This window comes from Calypte anna, chromosome 4B (genome assembly GCF_003957555.1).
Source record: "Calypte anna isolate BGI_N300 chromosome 4B, bCalAnn1_v1.p, whole genome shotgun sequence".
Classification (NCBI taxonomy): Eukaryota; Metazoa; Chordata; class Aves; order Apodiformes; family Trochilidae; genus Calypte; species Calypte anna.
The window spans coordinates 7,983,487-8,001,177 of NC_044249.1; the positions used below are offsets into that span (position 1 = coordinate 7,983,487).

At 40.0% G+C, this 17,691-nt stretch overlaps 1 protein-coding gene across 3 annotated transcripts in view; it reads right to left on the minus strand.

Annotated features, from left to right (window-relative positions):
* NR3C2 (nuclear receptor subfamily 3 group C member 2) overlaps positions 1-17,691 on the minus strand; it is a 211,145-nt gene that overhangs the window by 28,123 nt on the left and 165,331 nt on the right. For all 3 annotated transcript variants that reach the window (XM_030450453.1, XM_030450454.1, XM_030450456.1), the window contains exons 5-6: positions 9,655-9,993; positions 9,107-9,251 (exon numbers count right to left, since the gene is read on the minus strand). In XM_030450453.1, coding sequence (XP_030306313.1) covers positions 9,107-9,251; positions 9,655-9,993 — 484 coding nt within the window. The remainder of the gene's footprint in view (positions 1-9,106; positions 9,252-9,654; positions 9,994-17,691) is intronic.

A 17,691-nucleotide genomic window follows, 5' to 3' on the forward strand; every position in this document is an offset into this window, starting at 1 on the left:
CACAATTGTCCAAATATGATCTCCCACTCAGAAAGTACCTGAATCACTGACTGCTGGAACAGGTAAATGAAGAACTATCATTTTACCCTTGTCCTGATTTTACACTTTCCTTGCAATTGGCCAATTTAAAAGATGAGAAACTACACTAGAGGGACCTTTTTTCTGACAGTTTTCTCATTCTTACAGATCTCCTTAACTTACTTTAACTCATGTTTTCCTTTACAGTCTCAAAGCTTTAACTAAAACACCCTCGGAGTTCAAAAACTGTTTAGAGATAAAGGCAATAAAAGATAGAGCCTTTAGAAATTTATGCAATGAGGCTGAACCTATTGTTTTGCCCATCTGTGGACCTGTTTGCAAAGAAAAAGCAAAATATAACTTGGAAAATCTAGTTAAAGCATATTACATCTGTTATGCACAGGTATGACCGTCGCTGTTCTAATTTCCTTCTGTGTCTGCACTGTTTTGGGGTGGGTATGTAAAAAAAAAAAAATAAAAAAAACCCCTTTCATACTTCCACATAATTCTCCAGATAGGAACTGAGCTGCATGTCATGAAAAAGTAAATAATGGTAAGAACATATAAAAAAAAAATCTACTGATAAATATACCCACTTCTCAATGTACTGACAGTTTAAGTTGTATGAATGCAGTACACCTCTTCAAAATAACACATGCAAGAAAAAAACATGCAGGGTGGGATACTGAAGAGTGCTCACTGACCTTTTAATAAGATCAGTGATCAGACACAATTCAGTAGCAAAGAATTAACACTGACAACTCTTACCAACAATCACTGTGGCAATAGTAATTAAAAGATGAAAGGTATTACAAAAATGTACCTAAATTCAGACAGAATTGGAAAAAAAAAATTAAAAAAAAAGTTAAGAGCCATAATCCCGGAAATTATAAAAAGGGAAAAAGTAATCTTTTAAACATTAAAAATTTATTTATTTGATTTATCACAACTCATGGATGATCTAAGTAATCATCTCCCCTCCAAGGTATAAAAGGTTAAAAAGATCCACTGATCTTAAATATTCTGCTTATTTTATTACATTTATCTTCCTGCTGTTACTATAGAAATCAGAATACCAGGAAGATTTACCAAATCCTAATGGTCCCGGCTTCCACAAGTACATTATAAGAAGATACTAGGAATGTAATGAAAATACAGTCAGCATGCTGTTTACTAATAAAATACCCATAATTAATAAATGCAGAATTAAAACAAAATCTTAGATATTCTGCCAAGTTGCAACTTAATTCTCAGTGTAATTTTACAACTTCCCTGGATGTTACAAAATCCTCTGCCCATTCATATCCCACAACATCAGAACAACAACTTCACAGAAATCTCCCTGGACTGAAGCTGTTTTTTTATATCTACTTGACTTGCCCTACATTAGCTTTCTCATTTGAAAGATATATTCTCTGTTTTCCCTCTATTGATAATAGCAACCTCTGTCTGCTTTTAAATTTTAAAACTTCATGCTCAGAGCAATTACCAAAGGCATAGCATGAAAAATCCTTCCAGTTCTACATCTTTATTTTAACCCTTGCATCTTAAAGGAATGATGTACTCTGAATTGTAGTAACCTTTGTTAGTTTGTTGAACTACACTACATACAGGGTGTTACTGGGTTATTTAAAAGTATCTGGAGTAGATGATTGAATTTTATAATGAAAAAGCCATCCATACTGCACTGCAAACTACAAAAGGGTTCAGGAGTGCCACAATTGCCTGAAATGGCACTAATGAAAGGACAGCCACTTCTTAGATCTACATCCTGCATTTTTGCCCTACCAGTCAAAAGCATCAATGAACAAGTCAATTGGTATATTCTGCTCTTAATGTTTTGTATATAGTAGTTAGTAAGTCCTTCCTCAACTGAAACCTTTTTGATCTAAGGACTGAGCTGCATATGATGTAACAAAATAATCTGAGAGATGGAAAAAAGACATTGCTGCATTGCTGAAGCCAATCCTTGTGAGAACTGCTCCCAGTATTTTGACTGGGGTTTGAGTTCACTTTAATACTTACGGGTACCTTGTGCAATGACTAATGCTGTTTTTATCAGGGAAACCCTCAAATCCTTGACTCAGGTAAAAATGTCTGTAAAAATCCAATGAAAGTATAGAGAACAATGGCCAGGAAATTCAGAATCTACACACTTATGAACCTATTAGTTTTTCTTCATGTAACAGATGACAAACCAGTAAAAATCGAAGGAGTAAGAAAACACACAGAACATCTGTAGTCATTGGGTGAATTTGCAAAATACTGTTGAAATACTGATGTCATACTTTAATGTACTCAAGTGTCTCAACAGGGGGTCTCAGGATCACTAACTTCTTTCAGTATCATCGTTGCTATGTTTCAGCTAGATAAGTCTAGAATGGTAAATACGATAATTTGGGTAAGATTCCTAAAAAGAGCAAACAATTTTGGAATCGGGGTTCATTCTCCAAAAGTCCTCAAGGAGTTAGAAGTTAGAGACAAAGTAAAAACCTAAAATCAAAAGAAAAATGGAGACCTGGAGGGGAACTCCTGTGTCCGGCTGGCCCTCTCTTTTCTTTTTGCTAGCAGAAACGAACACCTGCCAAAGAGGATGCACAGGTAGATTTTTACTATTCACCAGCAATGCCATCAGCTGGGTTTTTGCTCTTTTCCTTGGAGGAAGGGATGGATAAGCAGGGTAGCTTGCCATGATATGTGGGGATATGGGGGATATGTGCTGAGTGGGCAAGTGGCGGCTCTGAAGACAGCCCCCATCCCACTGCTTTCCCACATCAGGGCACTAAGGATCCCTGCCACACCATCCTTTGGCTCCTGCTGGGTTTCTGTTGGCAGTGCTGCACTCATAAATGCTTTTCATCCCTTCCTGAGCCTCTGAGAGGCTGCCAGCCAATGGCCTGACTGAATATATGGGTGGAAGCAGATAGCTGGGAGGTTGCCACCATGAGCCAGTGAGGCAACAACTGCCTGGGACGGTCACAGAAACACGAGCAAGAAGGAGCATCCCTTGCCTTGGGATTCAGGCACCTGACTTCTGCACTGCAAACACATAAACTCCTATGATTGCAAGATGCTGATCATCAGATTTCTTCTAGGACCTAACCTGTCACACTCTCTTTCGAAAACTTTAGGGAGTTTTCCTTCAAAAGGACACCAACAGAAAAACAGTCATTTCAACTCTAAGTTCAATGATTAATTCATTCAGCAAGGGACAGGCCAAGGGCCTTTGAAGCTAACTCCCCTGCCTTCCAGGACCACATCTTTAAAATCATATTTTAGACTGATCCCTGTAGCAAATAATCCATTTTACATAGCTTCTGACAGAGTCCCTGAAAATAAGATAGTGTTAAAAAACTGTATTTTGCTACATATCTTGCTTTGTTCTTGCAACCCATTCCAAGCAGCACCACTCAGCTTCCTGCTTTCAGCTGTGTATAATTTTACCAATTTAATGCTCCAGACTTAAATTGTCCATGCATGTGCCTGCCTCAGGTTGTATTAGATTAGAAAATTTCAGCTAAAGTCTTTGGGTAAGTCTTAAGAGAAATCTTCTCTCTCCTTCGAGCTAAACAAACAAGTAATTTTTTTTGTTGTGGGATTTCTGTTACTTTTCAGAAGGAAACTGGATGTTTCAGAGCTTAGGTCCTCAATAAGGAACAGTCTTCTGCTTCTGACATAGATAATGTCAGGCATATATAATATCTTAGGCATTTGTCTTGACCAGTCTGAAGGCCTTGAGAAGAGCCATCTTGAGAAGAGGTAAGAGGGGAGGCCATAAAGGTTCCTTGATAAGAGGAAGCCATAAAGTTTGAGGGAAAAAATCTCCTTGACCAGAGGAGAGACTGTTAATGGGGAGAGACAATGAGGGGAAAACACTGAGCCAGAAACCGTTCATTCTGCAGATTGAAGACTCCTGCAAACTACAGGGGAGGTGACCACTCAAGGGAGCTTTCCAGTGAGGATGAGCAATGACTGGCTGGTGGCTGTGGGGCACAGCAAGGGATAAAAGGAGTAACTAATACAAAGACACTAACCCCTGGGCCCCTCTCCTAGAATGGGATCATCACCTCCCTTCTTCTATACCATGAGACCAACAGGACACCGATGGATTCTCAGCTGGTCTCTCTTCCTCTACCCTTGGGTCACGCTTTATTCTCCCTTTCCTTATTTCCTTCTCTTTCTTCTTTCTCCTTCTCTATCCCTCTCCTTTCTCTCTTTTCTCTCTTTTCTCTCTTTTCTCTCTTTTCTCTCTTTCTCTCTTTTCTCTCTTCTCTTTTCTCTCTTCTCTTCTCTTCTCTTCTCTTCTCTTCTCTTCTCTTCTCTTCTCTTCTCTTCTCTTCTCTTCTCTTCTCTTCTCTTCTCTTTCTTCTCTTCTCTTCTCTTCTCTTCTCTTCTCTTCTCTTCTCTTCTCTTCTCTTCTCTCTTTCTTTTTCTCTTTCTCTATAAGACTGGGCTAACAACTATAGTTTTAGTGCTTACCAGTATAGTTTTAGTGCTTACCAGTTAGGTCTGTTTTTTAATAAAGTCATGTAGATGCACCTCATACTGTGTTATCTTTACTTTGTCCTTGTGGGATCCAACAAGAATCTCCAGGTTTCCAGTTTGCAATATAACATCATGTTTCAAGAAAGTCTTCCCCATTAATAGCTCTCTGTTCTCTCAGATCCCTAGATACACTCAAGGTAAGGCTTCTTCATTGGAACAAGTAAAGCAAAAATCCAAGGCTCTCCCTACACAATCCTGTATCATCCCTTCAGCTCATCCAATTTGTGAGCTTGCAGCCCACCATATCCTGGGCTGCATCACAAGAAGCGTGGCCAGCAGGACAAGTGAGGAGACTCTCCTTCTCTGCTCTTGTGAGACCTCACCTGGATCTGTGTCCAGTTCTGGAGCCCCCAACACAGGAAGGGCATGGAACTATTGAAGCGAGGCCACAGAAATGCTCAGAGGGCTGAAGAATAAATATAAATAGAGACTTGAGAGAGTTGGGTTTGTTCCACCTGGAGAAGAGAAGGTTCCAGAGAGACATTGTAGGAACCTTCCAGGACCTGAAGGGGCTACAGGAAAGCTGGGGAGGGAGTTTTTACATAGGCGTGTAGTGATTGTCTGAGTAATGGCTTCAGACTGGGAAAATTTAGGCTATATTTAGGTTAGATGTTAGGAAGAAATTCTTCACTATAAATGAGACCCTGGAAGAGGTCGCCCAAGGAGGCTGTGGATACCTCATTCCTGAAGGTGTTCAAAGATGGGCTGGACAAGACTTTGATCAACCTGGTGCAGTGGGAGGTGTCTGCCCATGGAGGGGGATTGGCACTAGGAGATCTTTGGGGTGACTTCCATCTCAAACCATTCTGTGATTGTATGAGCAACAAAAAGGAGTCACAACAAAAGCACAGTTACATTTGATTATGGATACAAAGCAGGTAGCCAAAGAACTCAAAACTACAGTTTCACAGAAGACCTTGATCTTGGAATTTTGCAGCTTGCACTTGCAGCCTAAAGGACAGTATTGCAACATCTTTTGAGTATTATTACATATGCAACAGTCATCTTTCATGAGTGTTTACCTGCAATAGGAATTAAATGGTGCCACATATATGACAGTCTTTTAAAGATTTACTGTGGATTAAAACTGAAGTTATGCATACAGAATATTAGTTTTGATTACAACTATTAAACTAGAAAATAAATTGATTTAAAAAAACCCCACGTACTATAAATTAGATACAGCATGAAGCACACTGGACTATTTTATGCCTCTTTTTAGGCATTTCTGTAACAGGCTGAGCAGCCATTTCCTTACCCCTCAATTCACAGCTTCACGTTTACTCCAAGCCCAATTAAAGCAAAGGAATATACACACGATCGAGAAAGACAAACAGTTCACTTACTTAGATATGTAACATGACTAAATTAAGGCAGACAAATATTTCCAGCCTTCCCTAAGCCTAACAGGAAATCCAATCACACATTAGGAGGGAGGCATTTTGCACAGCATTTATACAACCAAAGGTACATTTAACAGCTATTAACAACAGAGCTCCTCATTTGTTATTTGCCTTGTTTACAGTCCTTCAGAGCAAGAAAGAAAACAAGATCATGTATCACGGCCTTCCAGAAACATTACGACTTCCTTTTATTCACAGCAGCTAAGAGAAAACGGAAAATTCATTTAATGTAAAACAAAGCAACATAATTCTGGTAATGCCAGCCTCAACTTTCACTCTTTTTTGACTGTTCATTGAAGAAAATGCTGAATGCACTGAGTGCACCCAACCAGCCAGGGACCCTCCTAATTCCTTCTTGCACAGAGTCAGGAAATGACCTCTCCAGGCACAATATGAAGAAATACCAAGAAAATCTTGGCCAGATGATAACAGGACCATAACTCTCTCAATCCAGCAGAAAGAAAAGTCATTTTAAAGGATGGCCCCTTTCACTCTGCATCAATTAATACACATCTAAAGTGCCAAGGGTGGTAAAAAACTCACAACGTTGCATCAAGTGAACCTTAAGAGTGGTCTGATAAACCTTGTAGCACAATAATTAAGGCCTGTGTTTTTACTTACATCTCCAAGTTCATGGTACTCAAAAAGTAAAGGCAAGACCAGTCTTCAGAAATTCCAAAGCAAAGCTTCAAAGCAGTGTATTCTCACAAAAAAGAAATACGTGTTACTGAATGCTCATCTGAATGCTTTCTCCACTGAACTGTTACTGGCTGACTGGTATAATTCCAGTAATTCAACTTGACCTTTCATGTCAAAACTGAGAAAAGCACTGCATCTCATGAACTTGGAATCATGAAATAATTTAGCCTGGGAGGGGAACCTCTGAAGGTCTGAAATCCCCCTGCTCACAGCAGGGATACTGTCAAAATTGGAGCAGAATGCTCAGGGATCAGCCCAGTCATGGCTTGAATATCTTCAATGGTAGAGACTCCAGGGTCTCTCTGGGCACCCACTAAACCCAACATGGCCTTCTCCTTGCTGTGGGACCTGAGTTCCCTCGCTGTCCCAGCCTGCTCCCAGCCACCCTGGCCAGGCTCTGCAGGGCTCTCTGAATCTTCTCAGTAACTCTCTTGTGCCAGGGAGCCCAAAACTCATACTCCAAATGCAGTCTCACAACTACCACCCTGAACAGCAATGTGAGAAACTTGAAAAAAATGTCTCCCGTGATTCTCATCAAGTATGAACCATGAGCAAAGTGAGAAAAACAATCTCATTCCAGAGATATGCTGATTACTGGTTTGGATTAAGTATTGAACTCCTATCCTTTTACCTCCAAAGAAACTTCTTTCACTGATTAGCTACTTCTAAAGCTCCTGTCCCACACCTTACAGCTCAGTCCAGCAACGGGCAATTTGTATTTCTTCTCTTCAGAAACACAGAGCTTCTGACACCTTCAGTAGCTCTGCAACGAGTACACTGTTAGAGATGTGGATGACCAGACCTCAGTCTTATGGTTTGGGATGTTCTTATTAAATAGTTTATTATTAAATAGCAACCACTATCTGGTTTTGGATTATTTTGTTTTGCACTCCACGACACTGAACTGTTTTTCCCACCTGTGTACCAACCTCAACCTCAGTAGAATCCTGCAGGCACCTACCTCCAAGCACCATACAACTCACAATTGATCTTGGCTTCTGAAAGGTGCTTCTAGCTGCACCATCAGGAACACTAGCGAGGCACAGACTTACTGCAAGTGGGATCGATTTCCCTGCCTAATTGTGATCCTTCCCACGGCTTTCTTCAGATGAGGAGAAGCTGCTTCTGTGTTTGAACTTTCAGTTTACCTTTCCCCGGGAGAACTAAACTCTTCAAAATTCACATTTTTATTTATCTTTAGCTGCAGACACTTTTTTTCTGTGATGATTCTTTAATGTCCAAGTTGCAGTAGAAATGCTTTCAACAAGGAAAATGGCTGACAACACTTTTTCAACCACATGCAGTTAATCACCAGTTCCTCCACTTAAAAAACCAAACCAAAAACCAAACCAACAATCCTCCTTTGATACTGCTCACTGCTTAGGGCACAATCTCATGCACATTAATTATTTAGGTATTCCTAAATCAAAGAAGGATTATGAAGATGAAGAGCAACAAAGCATCTCCTCCAAGAAAACATTTAAGAAGACTTCAGGAGATTGAGTGGCAAGTTACTTGTTCATTTTTTCCCTGTTTTTTTTTGTTTGCTTGTTTGTTTGTTTTTGGTTTTTTTTTTGTTTTTTGTTTGTTTGTTTGTTTGTTTTGTTTTGTTTTTTTGTTTTTGTTTTGTTATGTTTTCCTTCTTTTCTTCTTCTTTAAGAGCACCCATATACTATTGGTTATGACTCATTTTTACCTCCAGAAAAAGACCTCCAAACCTCCTGGGATAAGCATATACAGTTTGACTGCCTGTGTATTTGCTTAAATTTTGACTTTATTGTCTTGGAATAAACACTAAGCGAGTGGAAGAGAAATTAAATTATACACATCAAAAGCAAAACACTAGAACACTAACTTAGAGTATGAAGTAACACACATTCAGAGGACTCATTCCTTGGTTGATCCTTCTTTTTGTCTGAATGCATCATAAAAGAAGCTATGTTTCACTACTGAAAAAACATTTTGGCTTCTTTCATGCTTGCAAAGAAGGGTAATTAAGACTGTCAAGAAAACACATTGAACAGCTGTATATTGTTAAAAAAAGCACCATTAAATGACTGCTCTGAAAAAAACTGGCAACATAAACATTCACATTTCCTAGAAGTTAAGATATTTTTCCAAGCTCCAATAGATACTAAAAAATGTTTTGCTTTGTCGTTGTTTTTTTTTCTATAAATCTTTGCTCTGCATCAGTCACATTTCAAGCCAGCAGGATGGTCCTAGTTTGAGAACACATCCACATGCATAAGGAGAAGCGGATGGCAGAAGCAAAGCTCTGCCAGTTGAACACAGGACCATAGGAAAAAACGCCAAACAACAAACCTACTTTTTAAGCCAGAATTAGCCTAGAATTTCTTAGACTGAAGATATGTCTGAAAACTAAATAAAGACAGAGCAATTCTTCATGCCTGTTCTGAAAAGGACAACTAAGAAATACTTACTCATCAAAGATCAGGTCTGGAGCAAAATAGAGGAACTGGCTGTTTGTATGTTTGTACGATCTCCAACTCAAGGCAAACGATGAGAGACACATCCATGAATACTGAATTAAAGTAATTTGGTCCTCGAGAGGCAAGTTTCTAAATCCTAGAGATCAAACCAGAAAATACCCATCACCTACATTGCACTCCACAAGTCTTGGCCAAACCAGCACTAAATACATTGTTCATTATTTTTCTAGTATTCACAAACAAGAGCAACTCTTCCACAAAGTATATTTCTTAAAAAACAAAACTGTCATTTTTCATTGCAGGGACAAAACATGCTTTCTTCTTATGAGGCTATTATTCAAAATGAAAGCTTTTTAAATATCAGTCCCAGACATGAAATTAACATTAATCAAAAAACCCAATGACCTTGTCTCAGATGCTCATCTCACACACCCCGTGAAGGTTTTCAACGCAGCCCACAGATGAAAGAATGCAATTTATCACCAAATGGTTGATTAAGCTAAAATAAACAGCAAAGAAGAATTTCACCACATGCCTACCTGGAAGTATCTTTGCCCACTTCACCACCTGAATCATCTGCTTGCCAGCCAGGCGGTTCAAGGTGGAAAGCAGGTACTCTGCAGTGTCTGGCTTTGAACTGTCATAACCTGCGTACACGATCTCTGGTTCAATGCTTTCAAGGATCTTAACAGGAGAGGGAGTAAGTGCTGGTGAGATAGCAGACATGTGGGGCACTAGTGCTGTGTTTACAGAGGGCTCAGTCACAGGCGCGATGTACGTTGTCCCCTCCTCGGGGCTCTGGGGTGGTGGCTGCTGCCGCTGCTGTGGCTGCTCCTCGTGCATCCCTTTCAATTTCCCCAACTTTTTGGACTTCCGAGCTGTGCAAATGAGAGACACAAGAACCAAGTCAGGATGGAAAGCTTGCATAGCCTTGGCTTTATAAAAAGCATCTCTAAGTTCTCAAGTGAAACAGGTGCAGGATGTTGAAGAAATACCTCACTGCCTGCAGTATTGTTACACTGCAAAAAGGACCAAAAGACACATGTAAGCTCATTTCTGTTGCTTTACTGGATGCTTTTATAAGTGACAGAACACCCAGTAACTGTCTCCATAGAGACATGCATAAAACATTCTACTTACTGTGGTTGGTATCAATTAAAGATTTCAGAAGTTTATTTGTATTGTAGCTTAGAGGAACCACTTATCACCTACAACTCTGTAATTCGTGCTTCCCACTGCATTTGGTTATCAAAAGAAATCTCCCTAATAATGCCTAAAATTAGGAGGCCCAGAGTCCTCCTAAAGTTTTACACCCTGGTATCCACTCTTGGCTGCATCTCAACTTGAAATGCAATCAATCCATTTTGAACAGCCTAAGCCAGTCCCTTTGCTTTTGCTGCTTTGATACTTCCATAAGAGCTTTGCCCCGTTCTCTTCAGTAGTTCTGTAATAATGATAAAAATATTCAACCCAGTTCAAGAAAGAACACTAAGCCCTGTGTAACACCTTTCTCACTGCAATCAACTCTATTGATTTGCCTTCTTCACCCCCACCCCCCGACTTCTTTTTTTCTTTTTTCCATTTCTTTACTAAGTATTCTCAGAAGACAGCAACTCTAGGGTGCTTCCACTCCTTGCAGAGATGCCAGCCATTCTGTCAGCTGCCTTCCCAGCTTTGCCATGTGAAGCACAGATAGGTCAGCAAGCAGAAAGCTCTGCTCCTGTCCCAGCAAAACAATCTTGCAGCACGAGGAAAAAATGGGAAATAAAAAAGCAAACAAGTTTGAAAAAAACCCAAACAAAACAACCAACAAAACACATGCAAAACCAAACCAAACGTCCACAACTTCCCTTTTCATGACAGAAAAACGTGACTAAAACTTTAAAATCAATAAATAATGAACTAAATTTAAATGCTCACAGCTCTTCCAGAGTGACTTCTCTCAACTATGGTCTTTCTTATCTCTCTGTGTACAGCTAAAACCCTTGTCTGGACTTTTATCGCCCTGTCTCTCAATTATTGCAACATCCCTGTTACTGACATCAGTAAATATAAGTCTATCTCACTCCCACTTAGAATACTACTGCAAACACCATTATTAGTCCATGCCATGTCCCAAGTCTATCTCCTTGAGGTTTTTCCCCTGTCATCAATTCCTCTCCTTATCTCTCCTTAAATACAGCGCCGCCTTTGTTGCAGTTTCAGGATCCTTTCTGGCCAACCTCCACTCACCCCTCCTGCCTTCTTCATTATCGAAACATTCATTTCCACTCTAGCTCAGCATGCCATGTCACTGCCTCCCGGGAAGTTTTCAAATCTTTTTCTATGTGCTTCTCAGCACTCCTCTTACTGCAGCACAGAAACCGCCTTGCCAAGATCCACAGAGCTCCATCACACCACGATGCTTCTACAAACGCCTCCAAGCCCACGTTTCAAGAAAACCCTCCTGTTGCCCTGAGCCCATTGCTGGCGACAGCAGCCATGAGTGTTTTACTGCTTCCTTGAAGCTGGGGCAGCCTGCCCAGAGCCAGTGGCTGCGACTCAGCTCACAGCGCCTGAGAGGCAGGATACAGACGCCCAGGGTCCAGGACGATGCACGCCCAAGTGCAACAATAGCCTGTTGTTTTCAACATTTCCTTGCTGGGACAGTACCTTGAACTCTGAGAAGCTGGCTCATCTCGAGATCCAAAAGAAAAGCTTATTTTTTAGAGTAAACATGGGACATTGCTACAGAAAACAGTGATGTTACCACTCATCCAAGATGTTGAAGGTGTCCAGCCAAATGCTGCTCCTTAAGTGTCATCTTCAAAACCTGCATACTACTATAGCATGCACCAAGCAGTAAGTGCAAAATCTGAACTTCAGTTCAGTGTCATTTCCATCACGCAATAAAAGAAGGATCATAAAAGAAGAATCTCCCTGGCTGTTTTCAGCATAAGGTCACTGAGGATATCTATGGAAAGCTTCACAGGTCTTTGTGTAGTTTTCACCACTCTTCCTTCAGAGAACTGGACACTGTTTCATTAATTTGACTACAGCACATGCATCTGCTTTCAACAACTTCTTGATTTTTCTGTGCCTGCAACCATCCAGACCAAGTGAGGTGGTAGAATTCTTCAATAAAAGGATCACGTATGCAAATAAAAATGTGCCAGTCCTCATAAAATTTAGTTTAACATTCCACAGCTCAGCTATCCCCATATGCTTAGCAATAACTTCCTATTTATCTGAAGCACAGATTACATAGGGAAACACAGGAATTACTGCCATTTGAGGTCATAAAGAAGAGGCAAGACAAGTATCTGGTTGGGACAGCTTTCACTGAAGCTGATTCTGTCTCAAGAGAAAGGGCAGACAAGAAGACCCTTATAAAAGTCCCTTTCAATCTTATTTCTTATTTTTCTATTATGGAACTCTTAAACTCAAACAATGAAGCACAACTGAAGGACTCTTTATCCTCCAGTGCATCAAGTTACACAGATGCTGCCATCTATTCTTCAAGATGTAACTTCCGTTCCTAGCGCCCAAAAAGCCATTTTAAAAAGCAGCAGCTGATCAGACATTTTGTTAAACAAGCTTTTTCCTCACTCTGCAAAATAAAACAGAGCAGGTTACAGGCAAAGCAGACAACTCTGATAAATTTAACTCTGAAAAGTAAGTGAAAAAGCAGTTGCTGCCCATTTGGTGCAGTTGCACCTACACAATGATACCCTGTTGTGAAATCACTATGAGCATTAAATATAGTTCAGAAAGTCAAAGCTGAACTTCCACGTTTTTCAACAAAATGAATTCCAAAAGCAAAGCAAGGATTGGCAAGTTCAGCAGAATACCCAATGACGAGTTAACAGAGCTACTGGCCACTGAAAAGAGAGTTTAAAAATAAGCCCGGAGGAACGGATAGAGATTACTGTTTGCTGTTATTATTCATTAAGTTTTATCAGGCACTATTTTTTTTTTCTGTTATCAAAACAGGGCTAAAAATAAAGAACTTTACATATCTTTCATGTTTGCAGAGGCACAAAAAATTGCATTCTCACCATAACTACACCAGAACAAGAAATGTATTAGTTTACCACCTCCATCAAGTATCTAGCAACATAGTTAACTGATTACGTATTTATTAAGACACATTTTTAATGTTCTATTCTCTAAAAAGATTTTCATTAAAAGGAAAAAGAAGTAACATTCTTCCATGTTAATACTGGCATAAAAATGTGTTTTAGTTTCATTTTCTTCCATTATAATGCCTTTAAAATGAAGCTGAGAAAAACATTACTGCTTGACAGTCATGTTTACAGTGAAGAAAACTGTATTTTTCATTTGGCTTCATGCCAATGCTGTAGCTCAACTGGTTTGGTAACTCCCACAGAAACCAACAACTAAAGATTAAATACAAGCTCCGAGCAGAACATACTCCAAGTCGGTTTTGAAACTGTTTTTCCCATTTGCTCTCTAACTGCAATACCAACTGTAAAACCGACAAAGTCACCTCTGAACTGGCAGGTAAAAGCCTTGATCATCAGCAATGCCATGTGGAAATGTTAAAGAAGTCACAGGCTTCCCACACAGAGCAGGGGATGGGGCATAAACAGGGTATTTGACCTGGTAAAACTGAAGTCCAAAGCCTATGTGGGGTTAAGGACAAGATTCCCTCTGCCCCCAGGGAAAAAAACCACAAATTAAATTATGGACTCCACACAGCCACATATCTGATAACTATTCTTCACAGGCTCAAAATTAATAATCTTCACCAGCATTATTGTTTAAAAAATGGCATCGAAAATATCAAAGAACAAAATGCTTTCAACAGTAGATAAATGAACCCATAAATATTATGATTCAACTCAGCAGTTTTATAACAGAGTAATATCTTGCTTGAAGAATTGTATCAGTGTTCAGATTTAGCAAGTGAACAATCTAAACTTCTGCAAATTCATGCTGGTATCCAGTGTTCTAAAGCAAAAACCTAAGTTTAGAAAATTATCCATAGTTCTACACAGAGTGAATGACAAGGCTTGCAGTCCAATATCCTGGAATCAAAACTTTAAAAAATGATACTCATTTTGCCTTCCTGACTATCAAAACCAATCACCATTTTCACAGTGAAAGAAATGATACAGATGACTAAGGCTTTATTTATCACATACATAAAGCTCTGCTAGAACAAGGGCCAAACTGATCCTGACCCAGTGGATCTTTAAGCTCTCCACATTGCAGAACATACTTGAATCAATAAGTGGTATCAAAAGCATAATACAAGAATATCTGCTACCTCTAGTGTAAAGCAGAGAACATCATCATGAGGAGAAACCAAAATGAACACAGCACAGAATAAAAAAAACCAAAGTGATGGAGGATAAAAAAAAAGAAATGGGTAAAGGAGAAAAAGCAGCAATATGAATAAATACATGTAAAAGACAAAGGGGGATAAAAATCCTAACATGCATTTCTAACGTGGTATAATTTGAGATTGAAAGTATTCACAGTACCACCAGGGATCTGGGCAGCCTGAGGGTAGACAAGATGCTGCAAACCAAGCACATTCTGACCACCTTCATCTGTGCCAGCTCTCTACTCCAGGCCAGTGCACAACTGCATTTGAAATACTTGAGCTCCTCCATCCAGGTCCCAACCTCACTTCTCAAGCACCCGAGAGCTACAGATCACCACCTCCTCCCCAGCCTTGGCCTCTCTCAGCTTTCTCCCTTCCATCCCACACTTGAGGGCTCTCCCTGCCTCTCCTCTCCAACAACAAACTGCACCCTGCTGCACCAGAGTCACCCCAGGATGAAGCTGCCACTTCTCCCTTTGAGGCAGCCTTAACAGCCTTTGGGTAGACACTTGTCTAAGCCCTCAACAAGCATACAAGCTTTGTTGCCTGTTCCCCATTTGTACACATAAATGCTCTGTCAAAATGCCACTTTTTCCTACTCTGAATCTTTCCATCACGTTTGCCTGGTGCCTTTGCCTCACTTACTTCAGTGAGCTGACATCTGTTCTCATTAGCTATTTTACTGCTACCACAAATAGTGCATTTCCCTTCCCCAAAATCTGTTGTATCTTGACATATATGAAAATTTTGAGCTATCTTGGTACAGACATTCTTCCACTGAAGTGTCTAGCACAATGGGTATGAAATTTTGCTCAGAAATTTCTAGATACTAATGCAGACACACACACAGACATCCATGCAAACCCATGGAATAAAGTGAAAAGCAGGGATGCAAACAAAGTCTTACAGCATGATCCCATTCACTCTACAGAATGCATTTGGGTATGCACCCTTTCTTCTTCAGGAAATAAAAGAAGGGAACAACCCAAACAGGACCACAAAGCTTTCATAAACCAACTACCCACTTTGGGAAGCAAACCACTGCTTTTCAGGTAGTGCTGTGGCAGATGAAGAATGTGACCCCAAGTCTTGTCCCATGCATCAGAAGAAAGACCAGATACAAACATGGGAGGCACACAGACAAGTGGCTGAGTTACTGGTTTGACCAGACAGACCAGAAATAAATGAAAAGCCACTTTTGCAGCAGGAGACAACTTGTACAGGGACTTAAAAGAAGAGGACAAGATTACTTTATCATGTAAAACACACCACCAAAAGGACTTTGCTCCTGCAAAGCAGAGGCCTTCCAAGGATGATTTCTACAGTGGCATTTGGAATATGCTGAAGAGACCAAGGAGTTAATCTAAATACACAAAGAAACAAGACTGCAGGTGGTGAAGCAGAAAGTAAAGGTCCCGCATTCACGTGGCAAAATAAATTTAAAAATCTGTTTCTGACAGCTGTGACTGATACAAAGTGATAGAAAATGGCATCACCTGCCATGAGTCTGAGGAATCAGTATAGTTTAATTAACAAATGAATTTCCTGATGTCTTATCCCCCAGCAGCAGAAGCAAGCTTCTTCTGGAGAATAAGCTCAAAGCCAACAATTGAATTCAGCAGAATGAAACGGTTGGCATAGCTGAAACAATTCCATTGTTTGGCACTGCCAACATCATTCGCAACTGCTTACTAATTAATAAATAACACTTTAATCTGACAGGACTGGACAGCTTAAAGACAAGGGATAAATGTGTGTGAAGTATGGATACGTCACATTTTGTTTGCCTTCAGTGAAACCCTGCAAAGATCCAGCAGGCACATCTGTAGATGTAATTCTTGTTCTTGGTACACATTGAATATATCAAAAAAAAAAAAAAAAAAAAAAAAAAAAAAGAAGGTACAGCACATTTCAGTCTACATAATTGTACCCTAATGTCATTGTGTTCCTTAAACATACTTTTGTTCTTTAATCTAACTGGACTTAAACTACAAATAAAACTGACTGTAACTAGGTAAATATTTTCTGCTTATTACTTTGCTGACAGGACATTTGCAGAAGCATTTGCATTTTGTTTTGTTTGGAACAGACAACACAGAGCAATACTGCTCCAGTGCAGCATTTTGCAAAGCACAGAAACAGGATATGTGAAGCAGTTTATCATTCTTTCACCAGGATCAACTCTACTTTTCCCAATCCAGTATATTATTCATCTCCAATAAAGGGAATTCTGCAGTATCTTCCATCTTTCTTCAACGTCCAACTCTCATTTTTGCCCCAATACCTTCAATGCCACACCATTTTTTCTGCATTAAAGTTGATTTTACCACTCCCCTGGTGGCCATAAACGACAATTTATCATTCCTGTCCCCTTTTACACCACTTCTTGTATTGAAACACTGTTATCATGGCCTTCTAATATGTTTCTCTCTTCTACACTAAAATAAACTGAGTTTCTTCAACTCTTCCTTACAGATTTATGTTCTTTTTCTAAGTTTCTTATTATCTTTGTATTTCCTTGGGTGGTCTCCAGTCTGTATCCACCTTTCTTCAGGCAGAGGATGTGAAGTTTCAGGTGGCAAGACTCAGTTTAGGTGGCAAAGAAACCTTTCTAAATTTAAAGGTCTGTGAAAAAACCCAAAAAGGACTAGGTTACCAAGTGGCACAGCAGAGACTTCCAGGCTGGAGAACTTCCAAGAGATGAGAGCTATAACACGTATCCATCAGGGAGCACACAGGTACTGCTAATCCTACCCATTGGCACAGGAATGTAGTTGCCAAAGAAGGTTGCCTCAGCCTTCCTGACCTGAAGTGCTGAAAACCAGACTCAACCATCAGGCCTGTGCCTGCCATCTCTGAGAAGACAGAATAATACCTTAGGATCAAACTATTTTTGCAACAATTTGACATCACTGACTCTATACTTAACATTCAGTCACCAGCAACCATGCCTCTCTCTTCATGGCAGTCTCTGAATATCTTCTCTCTGGTATTTCAGTCTTGCACACTTCAACTTCAGCACATCCCTCAGCCCTTCACTGGAAATGCCACCATCTTGGTTTCAGACAAGACAAATAAAAATGCTGTTGAATCTGCTTTTGAATTCTGGTTACAGAGGAGGATTTGTAAGTCTGCAATTCTCCTGTTTACTTTCTACTTTGTGACTCCAGTAATCAGCAAAATTGCAGACCCAGAACTGACTCTCAGCAGGTCCCTACTTCTGGTGCCCTTCCAGAGTGACACA